Genomic DNA, 14,681 nt, shown 5'->3' with positions numbered 1-14,681 from the left:
AAACATTCCTGTCCCAAGACACCCCAGCACACTTGGTATCGTAATAACAGATCATTTACAGTTGTTTATTGTAAGAAATGTACAAAGAAAAATGGCTTTAGCTCACACAAAACCTGCTCTGGGGCATTTCCCCATACCTGATGACACAAATGTAGAAGCAGCATCGATTGTGAACCATGATCCGGGCAGGTACTGCCGTGCCAGGCATGCTTCCCATGGAAACGCCAGCGACAGCAGTTCAGGCTCCTGCTGCAGAGAGCATCGACATGGAAATGAGAGCACAAGGCCACGGGACGAGCCAAATGTCCCTGGCTCTGCCACCTGGCTGGCAGCTCATGGGTCCAAGCCAAACTCAGCACCGCTCCCGGCCGGCCTGGCCATGATGGCAGCGCCCAAAGCAGCCCGGGAAGAGAAGAGAATCATCAGAGTACAAAAAGAAAGAGCCTTTGGCTTCAGGAGCAGCACTTATTTGAACTGGAAGAGGTTTTGGTTCATGATTGTTTTGATCTCAAGAGGGTTTTTTTTCCCTTGAAGGCAGAAGGTGGTCAGAGGTGAACTTGGGGCCTTTTGCCCCATTTTTCACACAATCACAGAATGGTTTGGGTTGGAAGGACCTCAAATCTCATCCAGTGCCACCCCTGCCATGGCAGGGACACCTTCCACTATCTCAGGGTGCTCCAAACCCTGTCCAACCTGGCCTTGGGAGCACTTCCAGGGATCCAGAGGCAGCCACAGCTGTGCCAGGGCCATTTTCCTTAATCTACTTTCCTTCTGCTCACGTGTGTGAAGAACAACAAATCCATTTTCCCACTGGGAAAACGCTCCTCTGCCTGGAGGTTTCCTGGTGAGGACCTGCCTGGCCCATCCAGAATGTGCCACCGGGGCCTCTCCGCAGCCCCAGCCTAGGGAAGGATGCTCTGCCTGAGGATTTTGGGATTCACACCCCAATGGGATTGATTATTACATGCAGCCACCTGGGGCTTGGCTGGGATTTAGGGCACCCCTAAAGCAGCTCGTGGAAAGGATCATTCAAACATCTGCTCCGATCCCTGGGGGTGCATCTCATTAATTAGCATTAAGGAAGAGGACATTTGGAACTCCAACCAAGAGCACTCTTGCAACAGGGCTAGGAAAAAAACCCTGGAGAGTTTTGTCCTGGGAACTGAGGATTCTTGGAGGATGTTTTCCAAACCCTGCCTTTGCCCATTGCTTTCCTGCCACAAAACGTGGATGGAAATGGGAAAACATTTAACTATAAACAGTGTTCACATTTGTCCTACAGAGACCTGAATGATTTCTGGTTTCAATGCATATTCAGAGACTTTGAAAACCTGATATTTAACCCTGAGAACAAATCTGCAGATGCTTTGCTTTGGCTTTGCAAACCAATTTTTAAGACATAATTGCACTTTCTCTTGTATGTAACAAAAACTAATCATCAAGCTTATTCAGAGGTTCAAAAGAAAGGTGCTACTTTAAGACTTTGGAGATTTTTGTTCACAAACCCTTCTGTTTTCCGTAATTATTCTTAATATTATTTCACTTGGCTCATCTTTCACCGGTTGCTTGGCTGCACTCTGGAAGAATAAATTACAGGAAAATCTCTTAATTGTGAAATAACATTAATAAATAATTACTTTAAGTGAAAGGACAACCATACTCTTCTGTTCGTGCCTAAAGACCATCGTTGCTGTGCTGAGATCATTTCAAAACTAACTTGTATCTCTTTCACTGACAACAGATTTCACATTTGAGTTCTCATAAGAAAAAGAATTAAACTCTTTGCAAGTGCAGTGGGCAGTAAAACCCAGGATCAGGAGGAGATCCTGCTTTGAAATTCAAGGTGGTTGCTTGAAATATGTGAAATTAGCTCAATATCTAAGATCTAGAGATCTGTGCATGGAAGAGCTTTGAACAGGAGATACAAATGAAGTCTCTTTAGGCTGGGCCAGAGGTGGAATCTCCTTGTGTTACACCAGCGATTCCTTCACCACACGTTCCTTAGCCCAAGCCTGTGCTTCCTCAGGAGCATCCTGAGGTGTCTCTGAGCTGGGAATGGGCTCGAGGCCCAAGGCAGGGGCTGTCTCCACATCTGTCCCAGTGTTCCCATAGATCTCCTGCATTTTGGTGGCGATCAGTCCTTCCTTCTCGGGCGCGTCCTCGCCCAGGGCGTCCTGGCTGTGCCTGTACATGTAGGACGCCTGTTTCACCGAGCGCCTCAGGAGGTATCTCCGGAAAGCCCTCTGGATCTTGGTAGCACAGACCTCCTCATGTTTCCTCTTCAGGGTGGTGGTGATGGGTTCATAGGAAACTTTTGAGGGGTTGGCAGCCATGAACTTTTCCTCCATGGTGGCCTTCAGGGCATCCATCTCTCCTGAGTCTCCCAGCACTTCCTTAGTCAGGGCAAAGAGGATGTCTAGGCAGTGGATTTTGTCCCCAGCAACCATTGGTAGGTCCATGGTGACAAGTTTGATCTTGTTGGGCTTGGGAACTCTGAGTGGCTCCTGCAAGGTGTCCACAAAGTCAGACAAGGTGCTGTAGGCGATGAACTGGGTGGCATCTGGGTCAAACTTCTCCCAAGTTTCATAAAACATTTCAAAATCGTCTTCACAGAGAGGCTCGCTGCTCTCCTCTGTGGCCACGCTGAAGTTCTCCAGGATGATGGCAATGTACATGTTCACCACGATGAGGAAGGAGATGATGATGTAGCTGCAGAAGAAGAAGATGCCAATGGAGGGGTTCCCACAGTCTCCTTTCACTGAACTCCCAGGGTTCTCCAGCTCGGGGTCACAGTCCGGGGGGCCGCTGTTGAGGATGGGGTTGAGGAGCCCATCCCACCCCGCTGACGTGGTGATCTGGAAGAGGCAGATGATGCTGTTCCCAAACGTTTCAAAGTTGAAGATGTCATCGATCCCTGACTCCTTCTTGACGTAGGCGAAGTTGGACATCCCGAAGATGGAGTAGATGAACATGACAAGGAAGAGCAGGAGGCCGATGTTGAACAGGGCAGGCAGGGACATCATCAGGGCAAAGAGGAGTGTCCGGATGCCTTTGGCTCCTCGGATCAGACGGAGCACGCGGCCAATCCTCGCCAGACGGATGACCCTGAAGAGGGTGGGGGACACAAAGTACTTCTCGATGATGTCCGAGAGGACAATACCTGTGGAGGGATGAAGGACAGATAAGTTTGCTGTGCCACCAACAGGGGGTGAAGGGAAGCTGCTCCACTCTGGGCAGACACAGTGAGGTGAGGCCACTTCTGATGTTCCTCTAGTGACAGGGAAAACATTGAAAAATAACCTCTGAGGACAGACCCAAGGGTTAAACTCTGGCTGCTCTGTTTCAGAGAAAGAGAACACCAAGGGAAATAACACCAAGGAGGAGCAGAGCCAACCTGGTGGCCCCGAGTGGCCTCACATCTCTCGTGTCTCAGGGTCCTGCTGCCTTGGCCCTGCTCAAAGGATGGGTGCAAGCAGGGTCCAGTGACAGCTCAGTGGGTGTGGATTGGTGATTCCACTTCCACTCTTCATTGTCCAGTGGAATCCCTGAGGGACCAGTGGGAGCAGCAGGACTCACCTAGGATGGAGAGGATGACCACCACGAAGTCAAAGATGTTCCAGCCCACAGTGAAAAAGTAGTGGCGCAGGGCAAACATCTTGAGCACGCACTCCCCGGTGAAGATGACGATGAAGACCAGGTTTATCTTGTAGAGGACAGAGGTTTTGAGCTCGCTCTGGTCATCTGTTTCTACCATCATGGTCACCATGTTCAGGCAAATCAGGATCATGATGGTGATGTCAAACACTTGCTTGGTAACAAAGTCAAACACTTTCCCTTGGACTTTGTTCTGCAGTGAGGGACACAAGGGTGATGATGGAGCAGCAGAGAAGAGGTGGGAACGTGTGACAGACAAAAATAAAACAACAGAAAGAGAAGAAGGAACCATATTTACAAGTGTGGAAACCTCAGGGTTGTGGCCAGCATGGCTCTCACGGACTTAAAAGTTATGGGGGGAGAATTCCCAGCACCTCTCAGGATGGAGCACACCTGGGAATTCTACAGCCAGGAGGAGTTGGGCACAGGGCAAAATCACTTGCTAATTACACCCACAGCTAATAGGGCACAAATTAACACATGAGAAGGATCTCCCAAATCACAACTGAGAATGTTTTGGCCAGACCAGGATCCCTTCTGGGGGTGGAAAGCTGAGCCCAGCTCCCTTCCAGAGAGAGAGGAGCTGGGAGCCAAACTAGGAAAAAACCCAAATTCCTGCAAAAGAAGCCCCATCACTGCCCTTGCCAGCAGACCAAGGGCTAAAGAGCAGACACAAAGGAGGTGGCCTGATGTCAACCTCTTCTGATGTCCCAGCTCTTGGCCAGGTCCTGTCTGAAGAGTAACAACAGGGGAAATGGTCTTCCCTAGACCCTTCTCATTCCCTTTGGGACAGCTGGTGGCTTGAAGCGTTCCCTGTGTGCTCCACTCCAGGAGGATGAGCCCAACATACCGCTGGCCTGGGGATGGGCTTCTGGGGTTTCTTGGAGCCCAGCTTCTTCATGGCGTTGTAGTATTTCTTCTGCTCTTCTGTCATGAAGATGTCTTTGCCTCCAAAGTATAAAGGGAGTCACGGCTGTTAGTCTCAGGAATTCTCTTGCCACCAAGTGTGTCTGACCATGTCCCTTCCCACCATCCAGCCCCTCAGAGATCCTGCTGGGAGCAGCGTGTCCTCTCTGTGTCCTGCAGACTGTGCTCAGCACCACCAGAGTGCTCGGCCCTGCCCACCCTCCGCCTGCCCCCTGCTCGGGGCTGTCAGTCCTGAGCTACTGGCTTGGAAGCAGAAGTTGAGCCTCAACCTCGTGCATAGGAAAATGATCCCAGGGTGGGAAAAGAAAACAAAAGTGATGGCCCAGGCAAGGGAAAACACAGCTTCCCTTTGCTTCTTCCCTCTGCACCCATCAATTAAGTCCTCTGTAACTGCCATGACCAGGACACAAAGCTGCATGTGCTGTTTGTCCAGTGCAGGAAGCACTAATGGATAAGAATCCTGGGATCCATCCTAGTCCCAGGCATGGTGGCCCTGGTCCCATCACCCCACCGTTGTGCTGGTCCCCTCCAACTTAGAGCAGCACCTCAGGAGCTGGGAAATACTCATCTTTTTCTTCTGCTGGTTGAAGTTGTCGATGATGACGCCGATGAAGAGATTCAGGGTGAAGAAGGCACCAAAGATGATGAAGATGACAAAATAGATGTACATGTAGAGGTTGATCTCGTACTGTGGCTGCTCTTCAATCTGGCCAGGAAAGATGGGAAATGTGAGACTGACCCTGTCCCAAAAAGGGGTCCCCAAGTCCTCAGATAAGGGCTTGTGGTGTTTGGACAGAGCCAGGGGGTGGCTGCTGCAAAACTCTTGGCTGTGTGTTCCCAAGAGGAGCAGCCACGGGAAGGTACATCCATGTGACACTGACTGAGGGACAAGGACATGCTGACCCCCAATCCCACAGCATGGCTGGGGAACGGGAAGGGATGTCCTTTGCAGTGATATTAATGAGCAAATGAGCTTCTTCCCAATAATCAGTATTCCAAGGGCTAAAATATATCTGAGAGGGGAAAGAAAAAGTGGGTTAATTTGTCACACCAGCACAGCTGGGTGACACCACCTGACAACCCTGGTCAATGCTCCTAATCCAAGGAGCATCCCTTAATCCTGCTCTGTGTTTGATCAGAGGCACCCCAAGGTGACCCCATTGGCTTCCCCCACTTTGAAGAAAGCTTTTGGCAGAACAGGGAGGATTTTCTCCCAAACCAGCTTTGCCCCAGGTGGGACAGAGGCCTGAGGGATCACGGCCTTTGCACAGCACTCTTCAAACACTTGGGTTCTTTTAAGAACTCATTGAACCCAATGGTTAAACGCTGGCTGCTCTGTTCTCATAGCCCATTGACTGCTCAAGGCAAACCAGGCACTTTCTCCAGGATGGGATGAGCTTTCCCAGCTAGAGGGGTCATGGAGGACATCATGTCACAGCAGGCAGAAGGACAAGCCTTCCAGGTTGGAGGAGTGGGGGAAGAACAGGGATCTTGGCCCCAGGAACTGAAGCTAAGTGGATTCAGCCCCAGCTATGGGGCAGGGTGGGAGCCCAGTGTGGGGCCAGGCTGCAGGTGACAATGACATGGGTGGCACAGGGACACATGGCTGCCCTTTTTGAGGCTGTGCACCTCAGCAGGAGGATGTTGTGGCTGTCCAGGTGTCCAGGGCTGGATTGGACAGAGCTTGGAGCAACCTGGGATAGTGGAAGGTGTCACTGCCCATGGCAGGGGGAGGCACTGGATGGTTTTTAGGGTCACTTCCAACACAAACTGTGATGGGATTCCATGGCTGATACATTCTGGGGGTTTCTCCACCCTGTAGCCCATGTCCTGGCTGAAGTAATGGCTGGGATGCAGGCAGTCCCCAGCACCAAAAGGCAGAGCCAGAGGTGCTGCTGTAGCCAAGGATCCATCTCAGCCTCAGTTCTGGGATCCTGTTCCCAGTCTGCCAAGGGGAATCCACCCCTGGAATCAGCAGTGTGTCCCTGCGTGTCACCTCACCTCACGCGAGTCCACGGCTGCGTACATTATGTCCATCCAGCCTTTGAAGGTTGCCTGTGGGAACAGGAATGGTCAGACTTGGAGTTTTCCAACATAAAGGATTCTGTGACTCTATGGCGGTGGAGAAGAATATATTTTCTGGGAGCTGTTTGGGGCTGGGAAGAAAGGGAAGGTGATGGGTGCATGTCTGTGGTTTAGCTCTGAGCACTCCAGCTTCTCTGTGGGAATGGCAGGAGAGGAATGTGAGTTGAATCCACAAGAAAAACGTCCCAGAAATATGGAAATTCCCATGTGAATATGCATGGACCGTTCTGGGGCTGAGGCTACCAGTGACTTCCCAAAACACCACTGCAGACAAGGCAGGGAAAAGAAGCAATCAACTCTTTTCTCCCTTTGACTTTGAAGTAAATTTTCCCCAAAGGCAGAGCTGTGCCAGGGTCAGCTGCCTCATTTCCAGCCCAAACTCTGCCACCTCCATAGTCCTGACTTCCATATCCTTCCTCTGGTTCTGCTGAATTCCCATCCCAGTGAGGGGGTGGGGACTACACCAAACTTTTTATAGGATCTCCACTGCATCTCTTACAGCCTTTTGCTGCTGATTTGTTAAACAAAAGGTCTGCACATCATGTTTCCTGAATCTGATGGGACAACAAGGCTGAAGAGGAAGCTGAATTTAGAAGCAGGGTCATCAGCTGGGGTTGTTTTCTGATTCTGCAGCCACCAGTTCCCCTGGATCTGATGGGAGTTTGCCTCATAATGGAGCCCACACCTATATTTTTGTTAGAGCTGTGCTGAGCAGTTCCCCTTTGCTGCCCGGCCCAGCTGTGGGGAGTTCAGTGGAACCTGGGTGTGTTCACCCACTGCCTGCAGGGGACACACGTGCCCTTTTTCCAGTCGTCACCCACCCCACACAAAGTCCCACAGCCTACAGACTGAACTTTCCAAAGGGGTGCAGGGGTAAGACAGAGCCTCGACTCCTGCACCCCGTGCTGTGCAGGGGCTGCTTTGCCCTGTCTGCACCCATCTGTAGCAGCTCCCTGGTGACACCTGCCCCTCCCATTTTCTACCTTGTCCCTTTTCCTCCTTGGCTAGGAGGAAACCCCTTCCTAAAGGTTTTTTTGGTGTTAAAAACCAGCTTTGGAGCTAAGAAGCAGCTAAGAAACCTCATCCCACGTTAGTCCTGATGCTCATCTCAGTGCCCTGCTCCACACATCTTGGATGGTGACACCCAATGTTGTGACGTACCACCTGCAGCAGGGACAGGTATCCCAAGCCCACGTTGTCAAAGTTGACCTTGACGTTGACCCATCTGACCTCGTTGGTGTGGAGCAGGGCCATGCAGTCGCTCTTGTTGTTGACCACGTCGATGTCGAAGAGCTCGCCCGTGGTGGTGTTGACACACCTGTAATACTTCCCTGCAAACAGGTTCACCCCCATGATGCTGAAGATCAGCCAGAAGATGAGGCAGACCAGCAGGACGTTCATGATGGAGGGGATGGCACCCAGCAAGGCATTCACCACCACCTGCAAGGAGAGAAAAAAACCTTGCAGGACCTGGATGGGACCTTCATGTCCCCATGCCCCAACCTTGCCCTCCCCAGCAGCACTGAGTGAGGTCAGACTGGACCAAAGGTACCTTAGCATTGATCCCACCAATTTGGGGGCCCCTGAAAACCAACTGGGATGTCTGTGATGTAGGGGACTGCTGAAGGCTCTCACATCTCTGTCAGGACCAGCAGCACATGGGGACACACTTACCCTCATGCCCTCAAACCGGGACAGAGCACGCAGAGGTCGCAGAGCCCTCAATGTCCGCAGGGATTTGATGGCTCCCAGCTCGGAGTATCCCAGCCAGTTTGCTGTCAGGCTGACCAGGGACACCTGGAAGGAGCCCAGGTGATCAGCAGCACCTCAGATGGAAACACAACTGCAGCTCCTGCCCTTCCCTCTCTCCCCAGTCACTCAGGCTGATTGTCATCCTCTAGCCCTGGGGCAAAGACATTGAGTCCTTGGGGTCCCTGGTGGCCAGACACCTCAAGAGTCAAAATCCCAGAATGGTTTGGGTTGGAAGGGACTTTAAAGACCATCCAGTCCTACCTCCTGCCAAGGCAGGGACAACTTTCACTGTCCCAGGGTGCTCCAAGCCCCACCCAACCTGGCCTTGGGCACTGCCAGGGATGGGGCAGACTGACACCTCTTGAGTGTGAGGGTGGAATTGATGTGGGGTACAGAAAGGACAGATTGCTCTGTCATGGACCATTTGGGAGACCCTGTGTCCCTTTACAGCTCTACTGGGCCTGGTGGAACTTCAGGGGCTGTTCTTGGCTTGGGTGTAAAACAGAAGGGTTTGAAAGATTCCTGCCACCAGGAATGAAGTGCTGCTTCCTATGGGGGACCATTATTTTAAGTAATGGTGTAAGCCCTCATTCCACAGCCACCCCATTATCCTCTAAAATACAATCTGGGTTCATTAAGAGCCCCTAATGCCCCCAAGCCCCTTGGCTTGGCCCTGCTTATCACGTACATCCACGATGAGGAAATCCAGCCAGCACCAGGCATTGGTGAAGTACACCTTGAAGCCATAGGCCACCCACTTGAGCAGCATCTCGATGACGAAGATGTAGGAGAAGACCTTGTCTGCGTATTCCAGGATGGTGCGGATCACCTTGCGCTGCTCAATGTAGATGTCCTCAAAAGCCTGCAAGGGGCATGGAGCTAGGTGGCAGTCATCTTCCATGGAGAACCCCATGGAGCTACCTGACAGTCATCTTCCCTGGGACCTGTGGCATCCCAGAGCACACCCATGCTGGCATCTCCCTGCTTTCCCAGGGCTTGGGAAGATGGGAGCCTAGGATGGCTGGTGCACGAGGACTTGACCAACGTGGGGTCCAGCTCCTGTTTGCAAGTCCCTATTGGCTTTGTGGGGTTGGACCCAAAGCAGAGCTTCCCTGGAGCCAAAGTCCAGCTGCATCCTACTCCCAGGTGTCAGCTCAAACCCCAGGCTAACCAACCCACACCTTGGGATGCTTTGGGAGCTTTGAAAATACCATGAAGAGTTTGGGTGAGTGCTACCTCACGTCTTGAGTAAGCACTCAGAGGTAGAGGAGAGGTGCCCAGGTGTTGCACAGCTGGTATAGCACAGCTTTCAATTCCTGCACCAGCTACAACCTCAGATATCCCCAAACCACATCAGAGTGAGCTGCAGACACGTAAAGTGTCTGAAAGCCCTCTCAGTCCCTCTGTTCCCTTTCCCTCTCTCCTCACCTCCAAACCTGCAGAGAAGTTGGCATTTCCTGTGTTAAATCCAGCACAAACACTTGGAGAACAACACCAGGCCAACACAGATAATTAATTAGGTTGATTTAACAGAACACCCAGCTTCTGAGAGGGGGAACCAGGCACTGATGGAGGTGCTGAACAGCAAAATAAAAACCATGAACTGTTTGTCAAGCACTTCCTGGCAGCCAGTGATGGTGGTGGTGAAATGAGAAACCACAGGAAGCTCAATAAATGGTTCAGATGGTTCATAGCTGGCATTAAGAGCAGGAGTGAGAGCTGTAGGCAGTGCCATCCCCTCGAGCCCATGGACCACAGACCGTGGATGATGGCCCAGGGATGCTGGGGAGGATGGCCAGGGGGTACCAGGACTCCTGGAGGATGTTAGACCTGTGCCAGATGGGGTTTGAAATCAAACCTCTGCCCACAGCTGGATTATTTGTCCCAGGAGATGCCCAGAGCCTGGGCTCCCATGGCTGGGAAGCTGCTGCAGAGCCCTTGGGACAGGGGAAAGGTGAGACCTACCAGTGCCCCGCTGCTGAGGAGGATCATGAAGACGATGAAGGTCTCAAACCAGTCATGCTCCACGATGAGGAAACAGGTTTTCCTGAGGTTCCACCAAACCTTCCCCTTCTCACTGGTGATGTCCACGTAGAGGCAGGGGAACCTCTTCACACAGCCTGGGAACACAGGGCTGGGGGTCACTCCTGGCCAGGGTGTTCTCACTATTCCCAGTTTTATTGGCATTTTAAACCCTCCCTGGTGGAAGTTGGACCAGGATCCTGCTGGGCATAGTGGAGTGCACAAGGGGAGCTCCATGGAGATCATCTCTGTGGTGGTACAGGAGGATTTGGACTTGGGGCCAAGCTCAGGGAGCCCGGGGGCCCCTGTGCTGCAACAATTGGTTGGCAGTGGCCCTTCCACCCCCATTTCCCCCTCTCCACCCGGTCTCCAGCCCTGCTCTGTCCCTCACCTTCAGTGAAACACTCCTCGGGCTCGTTGCTCTCCTCAGCCACTTCTGCCACCTCCTCCTCCTCGGGCGCGGGGGGTTTGTAATCCACGGTGCTGCACACGGATGAGGCATTTTCGCTGGACAGGGGGTTCTGCAGAGGAACAGGAATTCAGGCCAGGCTCCTGGGCTTTGGCTGCCTCCAGCCATGCTCCTCCTGCCCCAGAGAGCCCAGGCAGGACCAGATGGGTGGTGGGACCCCCTTGTTTGGAGGATGCTCCGAGTCCCTCTCCTATGGACACAAAGCCCAGAAGCTGTTCAATCATCCAGGGCTGCAAACCTTGGAGGACTGTTGGTACCTGAGCTTTGCTTTTCATCCAGCTTCAGAGGGACAAAAGCTCCCCTGATTCCAGCCTTCCTCCCAGCACAGCAGCTCCATCTCCCAATCCACCTGTGCCACCACCTCAGGCTGATTTTCTCACCACCTCCTCCTCTTCTGTGTGTCCCCATCCAAGAATTGCTCTGCCAACCCCTGCTTTGGTGCAGAAACCCAAGCAGCCTCTCCTTTCTCCTCCCTCTGGCTCAGCTCCTGCTGAAGGGCCCTCAGCCCAAGGTTCACCCAAGTTCAAAACCTGCATCCCAAATACCTTTCTTCAGCTCCAGCCTGCTCCAGAGTTCAGCTTGGCTGCCTTCCCAGACACCACTCAGCAAGGCCAGAGGGGCTGATAACAAGAGAAAACCTTGGCAAGCCCCTGGGACTCCTTTCCCTCTGTTTTTTTTTTGTTGGTTTTTTTTGGCTTTCTGAGAAGCCCTCTTGCAACACTTGAGGAATGGGCAGATCCCCAGCCCTGCCTATCCTACCTGGGAGCAGCAGGAGCCAGAGGATCCTTTTTCCAGCACAGGAAGGTGTTGGCTCACATGGGAAGGAGATAATCCTCCCCTCAGCTTGCTCCTGCTTTTGGTAATCCATAAAGGAGCTGCTCCATCCTCCAAAAAACAGGGAAAAGCCCCTGGGGGGTGGGGGCTTGTCACTGCCCACAGCTTCAGGGGCCACAGCCACCTCTCTGTGAGGAAATTTTGCTTTAGGGACACGCAGGAGAGGACACAGCAGCAGGGGTGGCACCAGCTGGCAGCTGGTGGCTCTCAAGGACCACTGGGACCATCCTGAGTTGAGGCCAGGAGGGAGGAACAGGAGGGGCAGCGGATTAGGGAGTCTCAGCACGGAGCCAGGCAAGATGTGAGCCCAGGGAAGGACACACAGGAGCCCCAGGTCTGCCCCCAAGAGAGCCTCACACAGGGGGAAGGTGGAGACAAAGCAGTGCAACTGCCCTGGAGATGTGGGGGAAGGTCCAAAAGGCCATTGGATGGCTCATGGAACCCAGGCGTTCTGTGGGTGGACACAGGGCTGGTTCTCCTGGGTGGGGACAGGGATAAAACCCATCCCTAGGGGCTTCTGAGCCCTCCCACACCTGGAACCAGCAGTTTTGGAGAGCAATTTCCATCACACTCTTGGCACAGCATCTCCATCCTGGCTGGGGCTTTCCCCCTGATCCAGGACTTTCCCATCCTTGGTGCTGCACACCCTGACTTAGCCCATGACCCCACAATTCACAGCACTGAGAATCATGGAATTGTTCAGGTTGGAAAAGCCTACTGAGACCATCGAGTCCAGCAGTGCCAAGGCCACCACTGATCCATGTCCCCAGATGTCACATCCACGTGGCTTTTAAACCCCTCCAGGGATGAGGCCTCCACCCCTGCCCTGAGCAGCTGTGCCAGGGCTGGGCAACCCTTCTAGTGAAGAAATTCTCCTTAATCTCCAATCCAAACCTCTCCTGGCCCAGCCTGAGGCCGTTCCCTCTTCTCCTGTCCCTGTTCCTGGCAGCAGAGCCCGACCCCCCCGGCTGTCCCCTCCTGCCAGGGACTTGTGCAGAGCCACAAGGGCCCCCTGAGCCTCCTCTGCTCCAGGCTGAGCCCCTTCCCAGCTCCCTCAGCTCCATTGACAACAGCCCTGTGCTGCAGCACGGCCCGGAGCATCTCGGCAGGGTGGGATCCCCCCGGGAGAAGCCCCTGGAAGAGCCCCGAGCCCCTGCACTCGTTCTGCACAGCCCAGCCCCGCTGCTTTGAGCTGCAAAGAGAAATCAACCCACAAAACGCAAAATTGCAGCTGTGATGATCCTGCCGCTCTCATTTCCACCAAAAAAGAGCTCTTTCCTTGGAAAGGAGCTGCTCTGGAAGTGGAGAGGATCTGGGCTCGTCACGGTGGGATTGTCCCCGCAGCGAGCGCTGTGCGGGGCTCTGGCTCCATCTGGAGCTGATCCCGGACTGAGAACACACCCGGCTGCCACCAGCCCCAGGGAACAGCGCAAGGCTCCCAACAATTAGCACCTGCTTGCTAATTGTCATTTCACCTCGTATATACGGGCTGGGAGAGCAGGGGTGTTCAGCTTGGAAAAGGGAAGGGTCTGGGTCACCTCAGAGCCCCTTGCAGAGCCTAAAGGGGCTCCAGGAGAGCTGGAGAGGGACTGGGGACAAGGGATGGAGGGCCAGGAGCCAGGGAATGGCTGCCAGTGGCAGAGGGCAGGGCTGGACGGGATATTGGGCAGGAATTGTTCCCTGGCAGGGTGGGCAGGCCCTGGCACAGGGTGCCCAGAGCAGCTGGGGCTGCCCCTGGATCCCTGGCAGTGCCCAAGGCCAGGCTGGACATTGGGGCTGGAGCAGCCTGGGACAGTGGGAGGTGTCCCTGCCATGGCTGGGGTGAAATTAAATGGTCTTTGACACTCTTAGTAACCCAAATAATTTGTGATTCCATGATAAATTGCATTCATCATTACCCCTGCCTGGGCAGGGCCCCTGTTTTTAATGCACCTCCTTGGCTCCCACCTGAGTCAGCTTTGACTGAATTTAGGCAGCACACCCAGCAGCCCCGGTGGGCTGAACTGGTACTCACAGTTTGAGAGGTGCCCTTTGCCTGCTGCATGTGCTGAGGAGCTGTGGCCAGCTCAGAGCTTTTCTGTGCAGTGTTTGGAGCGGGTGCTGTGGGCTGAACGCCCCCTAAAGCCCAGAGCTGTGCCAGGATGGGTCCGATGGCTGCACACCAAGGTTTTCCCACCTGCTGGGAAGCACTTTGTGGTGACAGGGAGCTGAGGTCCCCGGGGACCCCATGTGTCCTCTCCCATTGTGGCCAGGTTGGCAGTGGCATCACCTTTGCAGCATGCCCAGTGTGCTGGGCACTGCTGCTGTGGGACTGGGGTTGTGATAGGAAAAATTTGGGGGGAAATGCTGACTCTCAGCCCTCCTGGTGGCAACACTGAGAGAACTGAGAGCAGCAACACCCCTGACCCGTTCCCTTGACCAAGGTGCTCCATGCAAGTTTGTCCCCTCTGTAGGGCTTGGCAGTGACGATGGCCAGCCCCACCTTTCCTCCTGTCCCCCTCCTGCACCCCAAATGCTGAAATCCCCCTATTGCCCCAGATAACACCAAATAATCAGGATTGTCCCCTCTCCTTGCCACACATTGTGCCAAGCTGGGTCCCTGTCACCGTGCTGAGCTTTGAGGAGCCTGCAGATGGGAGGGAGGTGAGAGGCTCTGCAGTTTTGGGAGCCCTGCTCAAATTCCCAGCCTTTCCTGGGGCTCCCTGTACTGTCCCATTCAGGTGTTCACCAGCACCAGATGCCTCTTGGACCTGGCAGGGCTGGTTGGGATGGAGCTTGTCACAGTTCCCTCAGCTCCGGAGTACACATTTGCCATCCAGACACGACAAATCCCTACTCAGATCTGTCCTATTGTCCAAACAAACGCCCTTCCCAGGCTGATGCACCTCCTTCTGTCCCCCTCAGCACCTGCCCGTTGTGTTTAACCCTAAACTAGGAC

General features: G+C 53.6%; 1 protein-coding gene across 2 annotated transcripts in view; it reads right to left on the bottom strand.

Moving 5' to 3' along the window:
* Positions 1-38: 38 nt before the first annotated feature.
* Positions 39-14,681, bottom strand: part of SCN4A (sodium voltage-gated channel alpha subunit 4) — a 44,660-nt gene continuing 30,017 nt past the window's right edge. For both annotated transcript variants that reach the window (XM_086864274.1, XM_023942400.2), the window contains 10 exons: positions 10,832-10,961; positions 10,384-10,538; positions 9,107-9,280; positions 8,341-8,463; positions 7,828-8,106; positions 6,583-6,636; positions 5,150-5,287; positions 4,505-4,609; positions 3,577-3,847; positions 39-3,160 (listed from right to left, as the gene is read on the bottom strand). In XM_086864274.1, coding sequence (XP_086720400.1) covers positions 1,971-3,160; positions 3,577-3,847; positions 4,505-4,609; positions 5,150-5,287; positions 6,583-6,636; positions 7,828-8,106; positions 8,341-8,463; positions 9,107-9,280; positions 10,384-10,538; positions 10,832-10,961 — 2,619 coding nt within the window. In that variant the 3' untranslated portion in view covers positions 39-1,970. The remainder of the gene's footprint in view (positions 3,161-3,576; positions 3,848-4,504; positions 4,610-5,149; positions 5,288-6,582; positions 6,637-7,827; positions 8,107-8,340; positions 8,464-9,106; positions 9,281-10,383; positions 10,539-10,831; positions 10,962-14,681) is intronic.

This window comes from Cyanistes caeruleus, chromosome 27, assembly GCF_971803275.1.
Source record: "Cyanistes caeruleus chromosome 27, bCyaCae1.hap1.1, whole genome shotgun sequence".
NCBI lineage: Eukaryota > Metazoa > Chordata > Aves > Passeriformes > Paridae > Cyanistes > Cyanistes caeruleus.
The sequence above is the reverse complement of the archived record's forward strand: the minus strand, read 5'-3'. Positions and strand labels throughout refer to the sequence as shown.